General features: G+C 36.3%; 2 protein-coding genes across 2 annotated transcripts in view; one reads left to right on the top strand and one right to left on the bottom strand.

The window, feature by feature from the left end:
- Nucleotides 1-22,274, bottom strand: part of LOC144437264 (kinesin-like protein KIFC3) — a 37,436-nt gene that overhangs the window by 3,775 nt on the left and 11,387 nt on the right. Inside the window, exons 4-17 of the mRNA XM_078126170.1 lie at nucleotides 19,012-19,086; nucleotides 18,581-18,669; nucleotides 17,898-18,090; nucleotides 16,511-16,755; nucleotides 15,208-15,357; nucleotides 13,937-14,158; nucleotides 12,673-12,852; nucleotides 11,368-11,646; nucleotides 10,900-11,011; nucleotides 10,293-10,474; nucleotides 9,292-9,396; nucleotides 8,674-8,804; nucleotides 8,039-8,156; nucleotides 206-533 (exon numbers count right to left, since the gene is read on the bottom strand). Coding sequence (XP_077982296.1) covers nucleotides 206-533; nucleotides 8,039-8,156; nucleotides 8,674-8,804; nucleotides 9,292-9,396; nucleotides 10,293-10,474; nucleotides 10,900-11,011; nucleotides 11,368-11,646; nucleotides 12,673-12,852; nucleotides 13,937-14,158; nucleotides 15,208-15,357; nucleotides 16,511-16,755; nucleotides 17,898-18,090; nucleotides 18,581-18,669; nucleotides 19,012-19,086 — 2,409 coding nt within the window. The remainder of the gene's footprint in view (nucleotides 1-205; nucleotides 534-8,038; nucleotides 8,157-8,673; nucleotides 8,805-9,291; nucleotides 9,397-10,292; nucleotides 10,475-10,899; nucleotides 11,012-11,367; nucleotides 11,647-12,672; nucleotides 12,853-13,936; nucleotides 14,159-15,207; nucleotides 15,358-16,510; nucleotides 16,756-17,897; nucleotides 18,091-18,580; nucleotides 18,670-19,011; nucleotides 19,087-22,274) is intronic.
- On the top strand, nucleotides 2,186-5,330 carry LOC144437308 (microfibril-associated glycoprotein 4-like). Its single transcript, XM_078126232.1, has 2 exons — nucleotides 2,186-2,576; nucleotides 2,866-5,330. The coding sequence occupies exons 1-2, from the start codon at nucleotides 2,213-2,215 to the stop codon at nucleotides 3,510-3,512; spliced, it is 1,011 nt and encodes a 336-aa protein (XP_077982358.1). The 5' UTR covers nucleotides 2,186-2,212; the 3' UTR covers nucleotides 3,513-5,330.

Raw genomic sequence — 22,274 nt, forward strand, 5'->3', positions numbered from 1 at the left:
CATTACCACCTACGGAATATGTTGTGTTGTTATATATCATCTGACTGTACAGGCTTTTATTTAAAACAAAACATTTCAGATAAAAAAAATACTGGGTCAGTCTGGTCATAGAAAACATGCAAAAACTAAGGCTATCCTAAGAAATGGAAATAGGCTTCAATAACAATGTTATATAAACAAGTGGAAACTTTTGAGTCGTATTTACCTAGAGAGTCTTGGAGTAAATATGTGAGTTTAGAATTCCTGTAGGGTATATGTCCTTGTTTGTTTCTCAGTGCATGTATGACATCACCCAACGCAGACAGAGATTTGTTGATGTTCTGTGCCTCTTTCAATCGGGCGCCATCGGCACCAGATTTACTGACTCTCTCTGATCCGGCAAGATCTACAAGATTCAGCCTTCCCACAGCCCTTGATCCCGTCGTTTTGTTTGTACCAGTGACTGTGATACATAGCATTGCATGTGATCTTGAACTGTGTTCGTTCATATTGGTTGAGGCGGTGGCTCTGTTTATTTTGGCCAGTTCCAAGACCTACCGACAAAAAAGATACAAAGCCATTTGTTAGAACTTAACAAAGACTCCCACAGAGAAGCTGGAAGTGAGTTGACCTTTGATCTTTGATCTTTGACCTGGTAGGGGTAACAATTACGGTATGTATATCTGAGAAATAAAACTTAAATAAGACTTCCATTTCATTTAGCAGAAGCTACAGTACAACTACTTCAACTAGAAACAACATATTAATATTTTGAAGGAAACTACTGCAAAAGGATGTATATCTGTGTCTTTAACTTATTTGTTTTTACATCAATTAAAACTGACAAAGATGTTCACAATTACTTTCATAGAACAGTTAATGACATCCAAAGAATTTCATGCCACGAATACTAATTTGTTGCATTTAACTTTGACAACCTCTCACCTACATTTTAATGTTAGTGCCATAATAAATCAAAGACGATACTTCCTCAATAAATCAATACTAGCTTGTTATTTCTCCTGTTAGTTTGACCTCGGTGACCTCTACTGACTGATGTTTATGTCAGTTTTGAAATGAAAGACAATACTTCTTCCTCAAGTCATTAGTGTACGTGACACAGTATAAGGAAGAACTACAACAAACTGTCATCTATAGATAACATAGTCTCTACTACATCCCATCCCACTTCATGTTAGAGTTCATTGGCTCTATTTGATACAACCAAACAGAAACCAAAATGAAATTGTACATGTTACACTTTAAGATAACAAGACTGACTAAATACAGTTCCTTGTACATATTGTGTAAATGAACGAATAACATGTCACCATGCAAACATCAGTGACAACAGGTGTGCATCTAGTTGCACTGTATGTTGAAATGATATATTTCAATTCAGATGTAACACACTCTACCCTTTAAGATAACAAGGTTGCAATTTCTTGCAGTTTGTTTTTGGTTGTATCAAACAGTAACAAGCCTGGCCTAGCTAGAGAACACAAACATGAGACAGCTAGGCAGTACATTATTTATGGTACAATCTAATTAATATTCATGTCACATACTTGATATTGTATAGCTAAGATACTGTTTACAAGAAATGGAGAACTTCTACCCTGGTCATTCTACGTCATGAACATACACACATGCCAACATAATTCATTCTGTGGCACTCAAATTATGAGTTAAAATGTTGCTAATCACTATTTTAATTTACCCCAATATTTCATACATTATGCTTGCAGAGGTATAAATATTCCCAAATATTTTTCTTTACTCAACTGGAAAAGCCTATAAGGTTTTATCACTACTCCTCTTTAAATTGGGAGTGACAAGGCCCCCTAGGCCATCCTACTTTCTTTGGCTGAACAAAGACAAATACTAGGGAATAGTATCTATTGTAATAATTTCTCAATTTGTATGGCCACGGTGACTATTAGTTGGGGATTCGTAAGGTTATTTCAAAAGAGGTAAAATGATCCCTGAAAAGTGACACATGTGGAAGTGAAAGTACACAAACTTAGAAACCATTATTTATAATTTTTGGCTGGTAACTTTATCTCTATACATTCAATTCACCAATACGTTGTCATGCATGCCTATGATCACATGATACCTCATAAAGTTATATTACATGACCCCCTGGATTGCATTGATTATAGGGAAGAAGAAAAGCAAGTAAGCCTTCACAAAGCTGTTGCACTGTCGTGACTTCACATGTCTGAACACCATGGCTCTAAAACTAACACCGTTGCTAGTTCTTTACTCGCTGGTGATGACCAATACCCTGGTGTTTGTCACCTCCCAGAGTACATTGGGTCAACTCCTGCACATTGTAACACAACGAAGTGTTCTGGTGCAGGAACTAACTGGGAAGATACAGGAACAAAGTCTTCAGATACAGGGTCTGAGTAATCAAATACAGGATCAGAGTGTTCAACTGCAGAACCAGAGTGTCCAAATACAACAACAGAGTGTTCAAATACAGGAACTAAGTGTTCACCACCAGGACCAGAATGTTCTATTACAGGAAGTGTTGAAGCTACAACAGAATCATACATGTGAAAGCAAACCAAAGGAAACCATACTGAAAGGTAGATACCCAGTTTATACTACTTTATTGTTTTTGAGAATATTTTAAGACAGTCTTCAGTTAAATCTAGAAGTGATGTGGAACTCATAGGGTTATTAAATCCATATTTATAACCAGGGTACAACTATCAAAAACGTGTGTCATCTACCACACCAACAATTTTATAACAATGGTTTTAGTTTGTGTCTATCTGAAATTGCTGACATGTTTTCTGCATCAATAAATACTGCAAATGCAGTTAAATAACAACATTTGAAATGCTCAGACATCCATCCTATTTTCTATATTAGATTGTGGTTATATGCAGATTTCTACTGGTGGTTACATTACTCAACGTATTCATCAAATTCAACCTACTGGGATATCATCTCCCTTTGATGTCTACTGTGAAGTGTCTAACTCCAGAGTTTGGACTGTGATACAACGCAGACTAGATGGATCAGTGAACTTTACCAGAAATTGGGAAGACTACAAGACTGGCTTTGGAAACATTGATGGTGAGTACTGGTTGGGTAATGACAACATTTATGCATTAACAAACCAGGCTACCTACAAACTACGTATTGACCTAGAAGATTGGGATGGTACCACGTCTTATGCTGAATATGATCAGTTCTGGATTGAAGATGAAGCTAATGACTATACTCTACATGTTGGTGAGTACTCTGGTAATGCTGGAGACTCACTGAATTATGGTAGCCATTACATTCATAATGGAGAGTCATTCTCTACATATGACAGAGATAATGATATGCATAGTATTAACTGTGCACGTACGTATAAGAGTGGGTGGTGGTACAATGCTTGTATTGTTGCCAATCTCAATGGGCCATATCTGTCTGAAGGACAACGCAGGGGTGTTAAATGGTATAGCAAAGAATATCGAAATGTTTATTCCAGAAAGAAAGCCACAATGAAAGTGATGAAAACTGAATAGGACAAAAATGTTTCCATGACAACGATCAAAATTCACATGTACAACTAACAAAATTTTTGCGAATTTGATTAATTTCAATGGGCTATATCTGCCTGGAGGACAACACCTTGGTGTTTCGTGGTATAACTTTAAAAACGGAAATCTTTATTCTGTAAAGGAATCAATGATCAAAGTAATAAAAATTGCGTAGGACAGATCTGATATCATGTTTCTATGACAACTATCAAAATTTAAAACTAACAACATTTCTGTTATTTTGATCATTCTTTTCTGATTATAAAAAAAATAATCACAAACCAATAACTAAGTCAAAATCATATCTCTTCATGGTACTACCAAACTAGAGACAGTATAGCGTTTCAATTAGGCAGCGTAACACAAATTGTACGAATGTCAGTTTTTCAGTTATTTAGCTCTGCCAATACGATAATCTTGTACGTTTATAACTTAGTAACACAAATTGTACGAATGTGTCAGTTTTTCAGTTATTCAGCTCTGCCAATTTGATAATCTTGTACGTTTATAATTTAGTAACACAAATTGTACGAATGTCAGTTTTTCAGTTATTCAGCTCTGCCAATACGATAATCTTGTACGTTTATAACTTAGTAACACAAATTGTACGAATGTCAGTTTTTCAGTTATTCAGCTCTGCCAATATGATAATTGTGTACGTTTATAACTTAGTAACACAAATTGTACGAATGTCCGTTTTTCAGTTATTCAGCTCTGCCAATACGATAATCTTGTACGTTTATAACTTAGTAACACAAATTGTATGAATGTCAGTTTTTCAGTTATTTAGCTCTGCCAATACGATAATCTTGTACGTTTATAATTTAGTAACACAAATTGTACGAATGTCCGTTTTTCAGTTATTTAGCTCTGCCAATATGATAATCTTGTACGTTTATAACTTAGTAACACAAATTGTACGAATGTCAGTTTTTCAGTTATTCAGCTCTGCCAATATGATAATTGTGTACGTTTATAACTTAGTAACACAAATTGTACGAATGTCAGTTTTTCAGTTATTTAGCTCTGCCAATACGATAATCTTGTACGTTTATAACTTAGTAACACAAATTGTATGAATGTCAGTTTTTCAGTTATTCAGCTCTGCCAATATGATAATTGTGTACGTTTATAACTTAGTAACACAAATTGTACGAATGTCAGTTTTTCAGTTATTCAGCTCTGCCAATACGATAATCTTGTACGTTTATAACTTAGTAACACAAATTGTATGAATGTCAGTTTTTCAGTTATTTAGCTCTGCCAATTTGATAATTGTGTACGTTTATAACTTAGTAACACAAATTGTACGAATGTCAGTTTTTCAGTTATTCAGCTCTGCCAATATGATAATTGTGTACGTTTATAACTTAGTAACACAAATTGTACGAATGTCAGTTTTTCAGTTATTCAGCTCTGCCAATATGATAATTGTGTACGTTTATAACTTAGTAACACAAATTGTACGAATGTGTCAGTTTTTCAGTTATTCAGCTCTGCCAATACGATAATCTTGTACGTTTATAACTTAGTAACACAAATTGTACGAATGTCAGTTTTTCAGTTATTTAGCTCTGCCAATTTGATAATCTTGTATGTTTAAAACTTGGTAACACAAATTGTACGAATGTCAGTTTTTCAGTTATTCAGCTCTGCCAATATGATAATCTTGTACGTTTATAACTTTAATAGTAACACAAATTGTATGTCAGTTTTTCAGTTATATGTATCAATTACAGGGGTAGGTAACAAATATTAGTCTAGCGCAGGATCGATATAGTGACAAGTACAAATATAAAAGTTGCGGGAAAATTCTACATAGTACCTGGTACAAGTCGTTTAGTTACAAGCAAAGTCTATATTGCGACGAACACAAAGTCCTGATTTTCCCACCGTCCATTGCGTATTCAACATGGCGGCAAGTAAGATCGACAATCCTGATGGTAAGAATCAGCCGATTTCTACTACTCAAAATCGAAAATACGTATTCCTATAGCGTGTGTTCTGGGAAGAATTGGTTGGAGGAACAACAGGGAAAATTTCATTGATCGATTCCACCGATTGTGGGAGGAGTTAGCGAAAAACTTTTTCTACCGACGGATGTCCTATTCTAAACACACGTCCCTATACGAATGTATGTACAATATTGACAGTAGAACTATATTTTCTGTAGACAGAATAACAAACCCATATGTTGCCTGCAAATTCTATGTAAAAAGTAAAGCATACAATATTTACAGCCAGCCAGCTAACAAACCCCACAGTACGCTGATAGAAGATCAGTGGTTCAATATACGTATGTACATACATTCATACAGGGACGTGTGTTTAAATAGGACATCAGTCGGTAGAAAAAGTTTTTCGCCATGTTGAATACGCAATGGACGGTGGGAAAATCAGGACTTTGTGTTCATCGCAATATAGACTTTGCTTGTAACTAAACGACTTGTACCAGGTACTATGTAGAATTTTCCCGCAACTTTTATATTTGTACTTGTCACTATATCGATCCTGCTCTAGACTAATATCTGTTACCTACCCCTGAATTATATTTCATCATCAAGACCAGCTGTCCTAGTATTGTCCTAGACAGACAGGAAAACAGTGTCTAAATATTTACTTACACCTGAACTTCAATATTTTCATTCTCAGCAAATTATCTGGTTTTATCATGAAATTGACATTTTTGTTTAAGATTTCTGTATCTATGGTACGACAATATTTGAGTGAACTTTGGAATTTTCATGTTGGAAGGTTTTATATAAACAGTTGTAATATTAATCAGGATGGTAATGTTAATTAGTGACAACAATTGACAAATCAAAGATTACAATTTGAGTTATTTCATGATGTGTATGGATTTAGTTATTTTGGTATATGTATGTGTGTGTGTGTGTGTGTGTGTGTGTGTGTGTGTGTGTGTGTGTGTGTGTGTGTGTGTGTGTGTGACTGACTAAACATGTGAGTGTGTGTGTTTCAATTATTTCATTATTCAGATTGTGTTGGCTATTCAATTGCTTCATAATATATTGGAAAATAATCCATACAATACATTGTTGTTTTTACATGGTAAATTTACAGTTGACAAAGAAATTACTGTATAAATGTAATAGTTTTCAGTTTTACTTGCATGATCCATATTTGGACAATATACCAAACTAACCCATGTTTATTATTCAAGTTGATATCACTTGGTATCTGAAAATTGATTTGCATGCATTAAAGTTCATTTGGTCTTTATGTTGTAAACTTCAAAAAATTGAAACCATTAAATCTGTTTCAAACCAAGTTGTGCTATTTCTGTTTTTACTTCTATCCCCTTGTACAACACCGATTACTGAAGTTCCAGCCATTCTTCAGGTAACCACCACAAGAGGACGCACTAGATTTGGCAAAATGAAACCAGACTTGGTCTAAAATGGGGCCTGTTTTTTCGAGCTGAAGAGTCTAAAATGGCATTATTTGTAATTGGCTTGGTCTAAAATGTGTTCCAACATCCTTTACCAAATCATAATTGCCATTAATTACACCCAAAATTTTTGCGTCCTCACAAAAATGTAAAACTTTCATCTTTTAGAAACCTGTAATGGTCTAAAATGGGGTATGGATTTTTGGTCAAAGTGGGTGTAAACTTGGGGTTTCCAGCACTGGCTACACACCCCTACCAGAGCTGGCCACTTGTACCGCCCCTGGGGCTATTATGGCCATTGGTTGCATGAAGCAGTGAATGAAATGTGTGTGAAAGAACTCTGAATGTCCTTTTTAAACAGAGTACATTGTATTACAGTAGTGATTATAGGCACGTTTTGACTAGTGGTGGTAATAAAATAGTATTATGGGAACAACATAGAGAATGTGTGATAACTTAGTGTCTGCTGCCTTTATGCTACAATACTCCTACTAATCTGGCCCTCACTTCCTGCCATCAAATGGCTTGTGAATAGCACTCCTAGTGGCCAAACCAGGAAATCTTTTACCTCTCCTAGAATATGCGAGTATTCCACTACCATAATATTCTTTTTTGGAATAGAGATAAGTATGGTTGGTTGTTACCTAATATATCAGTTTACCTTGGCATGGAGGTTCAAGTTGTTGGGAGGTCATGGGTTCAAATCCTAGTACAGACAGGGGTTTTCTACAATTGACCCAAATGGTGATTGTTCTACAGAATCAATGGGTAGGCTGGCTGTATCACTTAGTCGTCTCTCAATCACAGATTGTGTGCAGAAACTCCTGGAGTAATGACTTAGGCAGTCGGCAATGATTACTCACACTGAGCATGCAGCTGCTATGCATTGCTGGGTCTGGGAGACTCAGAGAAAGTCTGTGGACTGACTGGGAAACCTTTCACAGTTCGAAAGTGACTTGGTAGGGAGCATGTAACATAGCCCTGTCACATACTCCCAAAAACCTGAAAGGAAATCTGAAGAATATTGTACACCTTTGTGTATTTTTTATTACAAAACAATGATGGTAGTAATTCTTGCTGAAAAAAAGGAAGAAAAGATTACCTGGTTGACTTCATCAACTGTCTCCACTGTCAAATATTTAAGGCCTGGTACATAAAGACCTCCATCATGATTCATTTTAATATCCATTTTGTAAGTAGGATCACCACTTAGAAGATCTCTACAAATATCGAAGAAGTAAACAAACATAATCAATTTGATATAGCATGTGTACAACTGGTCATCTTCACAGATGAGTGACAAGTCAGTGTGTGTGAGCGCCCTCTTGTGGTGAATTGCCACCAGGAATTATGCTAGTTGCATTTTTCATTCATTTGTGCTCATAATTAATAAATATCAACTAGGCAGTTGCAAAGATGACTAGGCAGGTCTTTTTTTTTTTTTTTTTTATAGCAAAGACCTTTTTCACAAGCAAGTGAGATTTTGCAATTACAGATGAAGTCACTTTTGTTTGAAAACTTATTTAAAACATTACTAAAACGTTTTTAATACTTGATAATCAATCCATACTATAGAGTAATTGACTTTGCAAATCTAACTTGGAGTTTGACAGTAAATGTGTCCCTACCTGACTTTGTCAATCTAACCCCATTGGAGTGTGGCAGTAAATGTGTATCCCTACCTGACTTTGTCAATCTAACCCCATTGGAGTACTGTGACAGTAAATGTGTCCCTACCTGAGCATCTCATTGTAAATTTCCATCATGCTAACGGTGATGATGTAGTCCCAATCTTGTTCTCTTTCTTCCTTTTCTGCAAACAGTAACTGTAATGCTCTCTGGTTGATGCCCCTATCACCTGGTGGACCCTACAAAATCAGATTATAGTCTTGTATTACATCACTTGTAAAATTTGTGAGACTTGGTCCAGAATGTTTCAGTTTTCAGTTGCTTACATTCCAATTTCATGCAAACAGCTACTAGGATGACCAAATCAATATAACTATGCTGAATCATTACCTGTTGGGACTTGTCATATTCTCATGCCATTTGCACATATTACAAACATGCACGCAAGTACCCATGCACATCAAACATACATGGATTCACAAACACACATGAAAACACATGAATATCTGAAGTATGTGCACACACACACGCGCGCGCACACACACACACACACGCGCGCGCGCGCACACACACACATTCAAACAAGCAAATTATTCCACATAAGTAAATATCAAGTCATTGTAATCAGAAACAAATGTATTTGAAAGTTCTACCTGTAGCTATCAGCATTGTTTAATATGCAACTATTACAAACAACTTTACACTAAAAACACTGTATATATGTACCTCCATGGTGTACGTTTTCCCAGACCCAGTCTGTCCGTATGCAAATATACATACATTATACCCATCAACGCAAGATACCACAAGATGTTTCACTTCATCAAATACCTGCAAGGTAAGAAGAAATGTTGATCGAATAAATTTTTAAGTGTTTTTCTCTCTTTTTTAACATTTGTAATCACTGATTACGGCATGGCAGGAAATGAGATAATCTTTATATCTAATGGATGATGCTGTCAGCCTATCAGTGCCTGTCTCTTCCAACTCTGCCCTCATGGGGCTAGTCTGGATGTCAATGTGGTTTCTAACTAAATTAAATTTTGTGATTGATTAACAAAGACATGATGTTAATGACTGTGTGGGTGATGAAATTTTAAATTGCATCTCATGCATCTCAGGACTTCTAGAGTAGTGACTTTGACTATACTGTGAGTGGAGGTGTAAGATGAAACTGGAGTGCCTGGGGAAAAACCTGTGTTGTTTTTAGAGCCTGTCTTCTGCCCTCATGGGTTCAGTATGAGTGTAAGAGGAAACTGGATTGAATTGGGAAAGCCTGGATTTATGAACTGCATTGGCTGACAGTGTGGTTCTGAAGGCGGCTCTGAGTGACCATGTCTCCCCGATTACCTTGTCCATGGAGAACATATTAAGATTTTTTCACTGAAAGTACAAATATGTCCAACTTGCATCAAAAAGTTCACTTGTTGGTTATGTGTTGCAATGTCTTATCAAATTTCAAAGGAAACATTAATTTGTTTTCAGCACAACTATGAGATCTAGGGTTTCATCAGGAGATGTCAGACTCCCCCAAACTCTCAGTATGGCATGTATAATCTCTCTATAGGCACAAAATGCATGATATTGGGTTAGATGATACCCAGTGTTTCTTGGAACCACCTACATGAAGAGGTATCTTAATACAGCAACATGAACATCTAGTCATTACTTCTATGACATCATTATTGACCCTTGACCTATGATGTCACTATCAACCTTTGACCTACCATTTCTTGAGTTGAGGCTGGTGCAAATACTTTATCTACTTCGTATGACGTGGTTCTTCCTTTGTTGGTGACAAACAAGACGCCATCGTCATCTTCATCATGAGTAACGACTATCCTAGCCATAAGACCGCCTCCATCTTCTTTGATGGATGGTCTTACACGGCAGAAGACTCTTATGTTACCTAGCAACGTAGTACAAAGAGAGAAGGAAACTTGTTACGTTGTTCAATATGTTAGCTGAGTTCCCATGTAAGAAGTCAGAAATACTCCTAAGGGCTTATTTCCTTTATATAAATAGTCATGAATATTCAGTGTCCATTTAATTTAAGACCCATGATGCAATGGTGTATCACTGAAAGAAAAATACAGGTGAAAACAGTTTCAAAAAGTGGTGTTTCTTGGTAACAGAGTGAAAATTACGTGATGTGAAATCATAAAATGGCTCTCTAGAACCAAAAGTTTAGGACAAATTCTTGGAGTGGTGTTCCCCTTAAGACACATGAAAATATTTGTAGCATGTACCCCTTTTAACTATACTTGTTCAATATTTTTTCCCGGCTTATCCAGAAATAAAGTTTATTTTAAAGTGGAAATATGTATGTCTCACCTTTGATCTCTACAAGTTCATTATGGAACTTTTTCCTCAACTGCATTTCTTTGCGATATTTTCTAACCAATTCTTTGTTGTTATCACTCACATCAGCAATAGCTTGCTGAATCTAAATATGATAGAAAAGTTAATGTTGATTAAAATCATGTTTAAGAATTCTTTAAAGCAGCATGAGCCATAACTACAGTATGAAATTTTTCCCAAGCCACTTTGTAAAAGTAGGTTGACTCAACTGGCATACACCTCGAATACTGCCCTCTGTGTCTAGTTTCTCAGTTGCTTTTGTTTTATACAGGAACCGATCAGATTGCAATTATTACGACTGGTACATGCTTTAGGATATAGCTTCTCAGTGGTACAGTACTGTGAACACTTTGAAAATACTTCAATTGGGTTGTTATACAAATAAAATTACTCTGAAGTATCTACTTGCAATCTAAATTCAAAAAATTTGTCTTCGTTTACCTCATTCTTCGTGTGTTGTACTGTAGCTCTGATGATCTTTGGAAATTGCGAACATATTTTCCTGAGGTTTTTATACTCCTCAGCAATGTCCAGCAGACCTGGTCGTATTTGTGAAAATCTGATTTTCATTGTCATAAGTCGACTTTTAAGTTCTTCAGTAGTCTGAACTGACTCTAGCTGAATCTGTTGAATACTTTCTTCTTTGCTAGCTTCCACTTTGGTCAGTTCATATTCAAATTCTTCTTGCATTCTTTGCATTTGTGTTTCATTCTCTGATAACTGAAACAAAAAGGGACAAATCAGGGTGTTTATATCATGAAGAATCTGATTGCTTGCAACAACAAATTACAGACAAGTCACCTATGGAAGTCGCTCATTCTCATATGTCGCTCCCAAAACTATGGAACTTTTTGCCACTTGACATTCGCCAAGCCTCCAGCCGGGATTGTTTCAAAACAAAACTGAAGACTTATTTGTTCACTAAAGCCTAAGGTGTGCTTTAGCCATTCAGTGCTACTGAACAGAACATTGCTCTGGAAATCGGCGCTATGGAAATTTGATTGATTGATAATATCTACGTAGCCAATGGTGCACATTCTGTCACAATGAATAAAAACATAAACACACAAACAACTAAACAAATATACAAACACTACTGATTCTTTCAGAAACAATATGGTTAGTCCATGGGTAGACTATAAATATACTGTAACAACAAATGTGAACTTGGACATGAATAACTGTGGCATTTCAAGAACTTGTTAGTCCAGTATTTGAATGTCACTATTTCTGAAAACTTTATTATTGTGCTATGGTGTACAACAAATGTGAACTTGGACACGAATAACTGTGGCATTTCAAGAAATTGTTAGTCCAGTATTTGAATGTCACCATTTCTGAAAGCTTTGTTTTTGTGCTATGGTGTACAACAAATGTGAACTTTGCACAGTGAATGACAGAGTCACATCTGAATGTTGTCTGACAAATAAATCCAAGTAAGAAATTCCAATTCAAGACACAAATCTACACCAACAAATCACATGAAACACTTATTTGAATCTTTCTACAGCAATCAAGAATACACAACCAGTGTGCCCTCTAACGATAACCAAATTTTGTTGTCGAGTCAAAATCAGAAAAACTTTGATTTCTTGTGAGTCACTACATAGTAAGAGATAGGGGAACATCAAATTTTGGTGCGTCACTAGTAATTGTGTGAGTCAGCGGCACGTCAAATTGGTTTAGAGGGAATACTGTACACAGCACATTTTGTATTAACTTAGGTTATATAGAACAAAGACTAACCTTCTTTTCCAAAGCTTGAACTTTTTGATGTTCCTCCTTTGACTTGCGTTCAGCCTGTTCATGCAACTTTTGGAACTTGATGAGTTGTAGACGGAGTTGTCTGTTTTCTGTCTGGGCACTCATAACAGCCTGTTTACTTTCTTCTGATTCAACAGACACTGTCTTGGTTACCTCGACAACCTGACAATGGATTAGAATAAACTATGACATGCAAGAACTGCAACAAGTGATTATTACGTTCATATTTTATGTATTCAGAAGGCATGTAGGCGACCACCTGTATGTGGAACAAAGAAGGAGGGTTTCTGGACATGTCTGCATTTACAGACATTAAACCATTTTGAATCCTGCCTATGTTGGTAATAGGGAAGGTTTTTCTCTGGACTAACTTTCAAACTCTGGTCTACAGACTTTAAAATATTGACTTCTGATTCTAAGATCCATGATATGTGAGATGGTGGAATGTGTGTGGTTACTTTTACACTTGTTTTGTCTGTATTACATTTGAAATTAAATTTTCATCATGAATAATGAAAAGGCAGGTTGACCACTTTAATTGTACATAATTTTACTAGAACACTATCACTGACAGGACAAGTATTTAAGTCATGAACCCATTGTGAGGTCAGGTGACAACCACCCCACTGGGTAGTACATGCAGAACCATCTATGCATTTCAAATACATGTACATGGCATTGTACAATCACAGGCATCAGACTGTGGACTACCGGAACCTGTTCCAAATAGGGAAAGTAAACAAATGAATTGGATTAATAACACTTGGCACAGCAAGAGACTTGTATTACATTTCATGGCTTGATAATAACAGTTTTATTGCCTCTTTATGTGTACATGAAATGCCAGGGGAACTTCAAGTTTTGTTAGTGAATGTGAACTATAATGTAAAGAGGCCATACAACTGTTCTTATCAAATGATGAAATGTAATACTTGTTTCTCTGTATTTCCATCATGCTGTGCCGAGAGTAATTAATCCAATTCACTTGTTTGCATTTCCTGTTTGTAACATGTTCTGTTCGTTCATGGTCCGATGGTGGTGGTTGTATGTGAAAGCATACAATGTAGCTAGGAGCTGGCAATGGTCCATCGTCCATCTGAGTTGGTTACTGTTAAGTTACGATTTCCTTGCAGCTCTTGGTACTGTCTTTTTTTAATGTTGTATATTCCAATGAAAATTATCAAGCAGTCTTGCAAGTTTACTTGATCTTTCTTGGTACCCAGTATAAAATTGAGTTGTTACTGACCTTTGGATTGGCTTTTAACTCCATTAGTTCAGCCTCGGTTTGTTGTAATTTGGTGCTCAGTGAGTTGATTTCGGAGTTGGCTCTCTTTTCATTTGATTTCAACTGTGATTCTTTCTCTGTTACTTTCTTAACCTGACTTGTTACTTCATTCTCAACTGTTCTTACTTTGTTCTGTAGGGCACTCTTCTCATGTTGTAACTTCCGTGTTTCATCTTGCAGTTTCTGTAAGTTCATCGAAAATCAAAAGTTGCAATGTCAATCAGGAATTATAACTGAGTATCATCAATTGGTCAGTCAGACAGTGTCAGTCAGTCAGTCAGCTAATCAGTCAGTCACTCAGTCATTCAGTAAGTCACTCAGTCAGTCAACATTGGCTATCACTGATTTACTCACTCACTCACTCACTCACTCACTCACTCACTCACTCACTCACTCACTCACTCACTCACTCACTCACTCACTCACTCACTCACTCACTCACTCACTCACTCACTCACTCACTCACTCACTCACTCACTCACTCACTCACTCACTCACTCACTCTGTCAGTCAATCATCACTCACTCACTCACTCACTCACTCACTCAGTCACTGGCTATCACTGATTCACTCAATAACTCCATCAGTCAGTTATCACTTCATCAGTCAGTCAGTCACTCACTTGGTCAGTCAGTCAGTCACTTCTTATAAGCATTCAATCAGTAAGTCACTCAGTCACTGACTCACTCTCAGCAAGTTACTCACTTTAAAATAGTAACTCTCAATCAGTTAGTCATTGGCTATCACTGCTTTTCCCACTCTGTCAGTGATCAGTCAAGTCATTCATTCATTCATTCATTCATTCATTCATTCACTCACTCACTCACTCACTCACTCACTCACTCACTCACTCACTTAGGCACTCAATTAGTAAGTCACTCAGTCACTGACTCACTATCACTCAGTTACTCAGTCACTCTAACTTATTCACCCATTCACAAAGATATCATAGCTTCCATAAATACCAGAACCAGTAAAGTAAAATAGTTACCACATGCTACTACTATCAATATTACTATCATCACGGTTACAACTCATAATTTGTATAGATTCCAGTGACCATTTTACTTTCTTCAACTAACATTCCACACTTTTCATTGACTTATAGTAATTAATCCTCCCATATCACGGCTTATAGTAGTAACATTTTGAAAAAAACCTAATAATACAGTGTAGGCTTGAACTGGTCATGGTAAAGTAGTTTTTGAAAGTCTACATTTATAGTTACTGACCTGTATTTGGGCAGCGTCCATCAGATGTTTTTCATCAATTCCATTACTAACTCCATTCTGTAGCTGAGTTTTGGTTTCATCCAGCTCCTCTTGTAGTTTAGCATTTGCTATTTCTAGTTTTTGTACTTGTTTCTCATGGTCTGTTAAACCCTGCAAAGGATGGCATATATTTATATAAAGATTTTAAGATACATCAATGTGATTCTTCTATGGCTTGGCAATCTTAGTATATGGTATGCGATGTTGATCTATGGGACTGACTCCTTGGTGACAATGAGGCTCCAGTGTGACCATAACGACTTTTACTACATTCACATTATGGGGACCAAAGCTTACTCTAGTCTGACTAAATAGCTGAATTGATAAACTGTTTTTCTTGGTTATGTTCAGATTGAATTTATCAAATGTGTTGGTTATCTTAAACCAGTTTAAAAAAGTCAAAGGGAAATTCCACTCCAGGAAACAACGGCATTTTCATAAACTATGGGTCCAGGAGAGTCATGGTTTTACATCACCTACAACTACTTGCGATTTCAGAGGAGAAACATCAAGTTGATCTTGTGTCCTTATATTGTACGGTATCTATAGAGATGTTTTACACATGTGGGAATAAGCATTCAGGAGTGGTGAATGTTCATTGTGCACCATGCATATATTATCTCTGCTGACTCCCATCATGCAATGGCCAATAGCAATGACACCCTGTAATGGTACAAGATCAACTTGATGTTTCACTGAAATCATAAGTAATTGTAGGTGATGTAAAATCATGAAATGACTCTCCAGAACCCATAGTTTATGAAAACGTCTCTATTTCCTGGAATAGAAGGCAATTGCTGAGAATCAGATCATTAACAGGGACCATAATCAGCCCAAATGCATTCACAATGAAAAGTTGGCAATAATAAATCTAGTCCACCTTTTCTAACAAGGACTAACCTAGCCTGACTAAGGGGCCTATAAAACCACAGCCATCTCTGAGTCAGCTTTGTAGAGTGTCCAATGTGAACACTGTATCCCAGTAGAACTGAGAAAATTTCAACTTTACATTTTCCATATTCTCACAATTGACACTTGAATAACAACTGATAAATTGATAAATAAACTTACAAAATCACTATGTATGAATTTATTTCATGTATATGTATATATGTGTGTACACACACACACACACACACACACACACACACACACACACACACACACACTATCGGCAAAATGTCTATGCTGGTGTTCCCCTTTAATGTACAAGTTTTTGTAGTTACATGCAAATATTTCTTGAATGAATACATTGGGTATTTACCTGATAACCTTTCATCTTGGTCATTTGCAACTTGACTTCTTCATAATTTTTAGTCATGGCTTCCAACTGAGTGCAAAGGTCATGAATAGTCTCATCCCATTCCTGCTTACTGACTTCTAAGTTATTTTCAGCACTCAGTACTTTCTTTGTTAGCTGCGCTTTTTCAACATGAAGTCTTTCAATGGCGTCTACTAATTTTTGTACTCCTGTAGATGTTTTCTTCACTTTTGGACTATTACTGACCCCTACGTGATGAATTGTAATTTGTGAATTTAGTCAAAGGTTAACTTAGTCTAGTCCCTATACGTGCTAAGATCATCTCAATCATCTCCACCGTACATAGTCAAATAGATTTCTCTATAGTGGGGAGAACACTGGTTAGCCTAGTCCCTATACGTGCTACAATCACCTCAATCATCTTCACCCGTACATAGTCAAATAGACTTCTCTAGCGCAGCATTCTGTTCTTACCACCAACAGTGTTAGTTTGTTATTGGAACACTGGTATAAACATGATGACATTATCGCGTCCTCACATTACTTACTTTCAAACTGGATTTTGAGTTTGTAGTAAACTGAACGAAGTAACCTAATTATAACTGCCTGTCAATAAGTGAAGGATTACTACTGACATGCACTGTTCATTCTTTCCCTAACACAAGATTTAGCTAGATGTGTTTGTTTGACATGGAGAGAGATAGATATGGTAGAAAATGACTGCATGTATAGTAACTAAACTAGTCAAAGTAGGTCTATACAGAGTGGATATAAAAGAAATAAAAAACACTACAAAATTTCGGAAAAATAAAAAACACATATCTGTAGTTCAAATAAAGTAAACAAGTCTTTGTTGAAGACACAGTCTTCCACATTTCAACTTATTCACCCTGACAAATATGGCCTTTATTTGGTCTTTATAGCTCAGGTTGAAATAAAGTGATGTACATAAGTTGACTACAACATCTAACAGTTGATGCATCAGAAATCTTCCAGTCAATGGCACATGTCAAATGGATCTAAAAAATGCAGTCAAAGCACAGTTTCAAGTAAAATAACTTTATGTTTAGCATCACTCTGGTTTCTTATTCTGTTAAGAATGTCTGTTTGCGAGATACTGCAGACCTAAACCAATCTACAAAGAACTGGTTATAGCGCCACCTAGTGGTAAGATATAACAAGCACAAACTCAGTCTGAATAGCATGTGATTGTTGATTGGGACAGAATGATAATCTAGTTTGCATCTGTCCAAGCTATTATCACATATTTACCAGTGATTATATTAACTCAAACCCATGACACCAGAATACAAGAATGCTTCCAGTATTTTCTGCTTCCAACTTTCTACCATGGTTGCTACAATTCCAAATGACAACATCTTGTGTTTACCTTTGAGCTCTGTTTCCAGTTCAAATATTTTGTACTCCTGTTCATCGATAACATCCTGTAAATTCCTGATTAATTCTCTTTTCTCATCGAGATGAGCTTCATGGGTTTTTCTCATTATTCTAATTTGTTGTTTTTTACTGCTTTCTTCCTTGAACAGTTTGGATTTATATTGTTTGTTTTTATCTGTCAGTAGCTGCAATATACAAAGATGTAAGTTTAGGCTATCAATCAAACTATCCTATTCTGTTGGTCTCCCTCCCTCCCTCTTGCTCTGTCTGTCAATCTTTGATCTGTCTACCCGTCTCTCACAGCCTCGGTCTCTCTCTTTTTCTTTTAGTTTGTCTCTTGTCCCTCACTTCATTCATCTAAGGTGACTGTCTGTCTGTCTGTCTGTCTGTCTCTCTCTCGTTCTCTTTCTCTCTCGCTGTGTCTCTGTCTGTGTGTCTCTGACTGTGTGTCTCTTTCTCTGTTTTTTTCTGTCTGTCTGTCTCTGTCTGTCTGTCTGTCTGTCTGTCTGTCTGTCTCTCTCTCTCTCTCTCTCTCTCTCTCTCTCTCTCTCTCTCTCTCTCTCTCTCTCTCTCTCTCTCTCTCTCTCTCTCTCTCTCTCTCTCTCTCTCTCTCTCTCTCTCTCTCTCTCTCTCTCCCCCCCCCCATTGCAGTAATTCTCCTAGAAGTACACCTACCTTGATTCTAAACATGAAATCTTCTCTTTCTTTAGTTCTTTCATCCAATTCTCTCTTCATGGCTTGGAATTCCATAAATGTACAGTAATCTAAGGAACACAAATACAGATAGATGTAGTACATACAGATAGCTGGGTTCCCTACACAGTTTACCAGACTTAATTTTTACCAGTTGTTTTGGTGTTTTGACTTTACAGTTGTTTGGACCAATAGAATTAGATCAAATCTAATATGTATTTGTCACTATGCCATCTAGTGGCAGACAGTGAACAGTTGAAAGCTCTCGGCAAAGCTTTCACAATTCTGGTGGTTTGTTTTAACTTTACAACAACTGTGACAAAATAACATCTGTGACCATGACAACAATAACAACCATTGTGATAATAGAAACAATATGATAAGGTCAAAATAATATTAATAATTATTCGTACCGGTACCTGCTGCCATTTGATCCACCTCAGGCTCCTCATCACCACTGGATATACTGTCATTGCCATCAGATATACCTGTAAAAATAGTCAGTATAGTGTTATTGCCATGGGATATACCTGTAAAAATAGTCAATATAGTGTTATTGCCATGAGATATACCTGTAAAAATAGTCAATATAGTGTTATTTCCATGAGATATACCTGTAAAAATAGTCAATATAGTGTTATTGCCATGAGATATACCTGTAAAAATAGTCAATATAGTGTTATTGCCATCAGATATACCTGTAAAAATAGTCAATATAGTGTTATTGCCATGAGATATACCTGTACAAATAGCCAATATAGTGTTATTGCCATGAGATATACCTGTAAAAATAGTCAACATGATAGCATTATTTCCATCAGATATACATAATGAACCTGTAAAAATGAGAAACAAAAAAAAATAGTCACTGTAACACAATTATAGGCTCTCAACAAAATATATATTGTTAGATTTAAATTTACAACTGTACAGATAAATTGAGAAATGCTGTCTCAAGAAGGAAACCTTGTGGTGCCATATTCTGCATGTACAATGTATGTAGTGGTTTGTAACAGTTGGTAACAAGTGAATAACACTTAGCACACACTCTTATCTAGGAGATTAGGAGATCTGCCAGCAAAAGGTAATGCCTGCATTATCACGAACACAAAAGGTCCTTTCTGATCTAGCCCAAGTCCAGACAAGATCTTATCATATATGAACCAGGTAATAGTATTGCTTTGTATAAGATGTCGCCATGTGCTCTGATAGCATACATGTGTGTCAACATCTTTGTTTTCAAGTGATGTACAGGGTACATTTAACATGTACTGTTATGGTTGCACAATGTAACAAGCTTTGTTCTGCCCATGTTTAATACTGTTATGTCATTCAACAAGTCTATCAAATGACATGCTGTACTGTAGTGTCGTCTCTTTTTTGAACATAAGAGGTCTTTGCACTCCTAATGTGAAGCTGTATCCATCATCCAACATTGTATTGTAATGTACTTTTCAGTGTACTTAGCAGTTTTTACCCTCACATACTATCAAGCTATCCACCCCATACCCACCTGAAGGAAAAACAATAATAGGACCCCCCTGAGTCCTATTCTTTACATTGCAGTGTTCCTACCTAGGATTTTTCACACGATAGCTCAGAGACTGCAAACACCTTTTGAATTTGCCACCTGGAGACCTGGTAGGAAGTAACTTGAATCTGGTGACTGTTTTGATGCCATTTTTAGAGATTTATTGGCATATGAATTTTTCGTTATCAAGAGGGTGGACAGAAATAACAGGAGGTCTGGCCTTAACAAGACTCTTGCAACTTTGTTCTGGGTGAACAGTACATTGTAAAGTTGACACAAGACTATGGATGGTAATGGACATTATGATTTACAGTTTCTCATGATGCATACGTGTCAGTGATTTTGTTAAGGGCAGTAAACAGGTAAAATCTACCTGGGTTCCCCTGTCGTTTTACTGGGGTTCCCCATTAAAATAATGGTACAACGTATTGGAAACGATGCCAGTCTTACCACACCTCCCTTTCTGTTACCGGGGTTCCACCATTTTTAGCGATAACACTGCATGTACAATTTACTTGTTTATGTGTTTACTCAATGTCTTTGACAAAATTAAGAACATGCACACTCATTGCAAGTTGATTCTAGTTAAAGTAAAAAATGTTCAGTTCTAGTACGTATATCACATCTGATATCACATCAGAGCACTCACTGATCAGCCCCCATCACTCACATGGCTCATTTGCATATTGATGACATTATTAGCTATCAATTAACATCAATTTACAACAATGATTATTGTTTGAGGTGACAAACAAGAAAAATTTACAACCCCATACATTGACAGACCATGGCTCACTCTATGGTCTTCAGTACAATTAGGTAGGGTCTATTGGTTTATTACAATACAAGACAGCTTTGGGTAACCTTCTGGAACCACAATATTTCTCATTGTCCTGGTCAAACTACAGTAGTAGTTTCCCTGTACTGAAGGTAACAGGGACATTAAGCTCAAAGCCCAAGAGATTTCTCTTGTCTGACTGTCTCTTAATTTGGATTCGTTCTTGACGTAGTAGGATGAAGACAGATCTTTGGACTACTGAGCCCCTCCCCCCCACTCTCCTCGCACATAGAACTGAACTCACTTATACTTTCTAATTACTCTCTCTATTGGATGAAAAATTACTTTCAAAGTTGAAACCATGTCAGTTATTCAGATAATGCAAAGATGTGATCACAAGATATCAAAACAGGTAGAAAATTCCTAAAATGATTTTATTTTCAGTGAAGCGACGTGACACCAAGTTCTTCTAGTCTTCAACCAAGGACTGCAGGTGTGGTTAATGTATATAAACTACCATAGTATAACCTCTCAGTTATGAAAAAAAGCACACTGCTACAATGATAAATACATTTGTGTGCATAAGTCTTCACCCATACCAGCCTTTTACGAACACTTTGATTAATATTCTGAACAACTGGTGAATATTTTCATAATATGCTATAATATTAGAAATCAAAACAACTGAATTCTCACAACTGACAGCAAGATTTCCATAGTAACCAAACAGTACTTGAGGTTGTTACCATGGTGACATACATGTTTGTTTATTTGTTACTATGGTAACAAGGATTGGGAGTGAAAGATGAGTTGATTTACCTTAGTTGACCTAGAAGCCAGTGTACTGACAAGGTTTGTTTTTACTACAGGTAATTCCTATCTCTTGCCTACATTGACCCTTTCACACATCAGTACCAATACAAACATGGTCAAAAACGTCATAAATTCTTCTTGGCATGTACCTTCCTCTAATGCCATTAATTACTAAATGAGAACAAAAGCAGTTACCATGGTAATTTGCAACTGTACAATTTGAATGTTCTCAGCATCAATTGTTTTGTCTTCATTTTATCCTAGTCGGTTATCAATTGTCTCTTTTTTTGTACACAATGATTTTTATTACCACTGGAACTAACTTTATTTTGTACACACATAGAGTGCCAGACAATACCTGGCAAACACCCAAGCATTTAGTGGGTAATAAACTTGTAAGTCATAGCAAAGGGGTAATAAAATACTATTTTGAGTTTAATGATTTTTCTACACAACAAAATTGTCAGATTAACATGTCACTGCATGTGTTAAATCTATAACAAGTATGTGTTTTATTAAAACTAACTTTTCAGTTTATTGTTACAACGATTTTA

Source organism: Glandiceps talaboti, chromosome 7 (assembly GCF_964340395.1).
Source record: "Glandiceps talaboti chromosome 7, keGlaTala1.1, whole genome shotgun sequence".
In the NCBI taxonomy this organism is placed as follows: Eukaryota; Metazoa; Hemichordata; class Enteropneusta; family Spengelidae; genus Glandiceps; species Glandiceps talaboti.

Coding starts and splice junctions, on each gene's coding strand:
- LOC144437308 (XM_078126232.1), top strand. CDS start 2,213: ATGGCTCTAAAACTAACACCGTTGCTAGTTCTTTACTCGCTGGTGATG. Junction 2,577..2,865: donor AAAGGAAACCATACTGAAAG/GTAGATACCCAG, acceptor TTTCTATATTAG/ATTGTGGTTATATGCAGATT.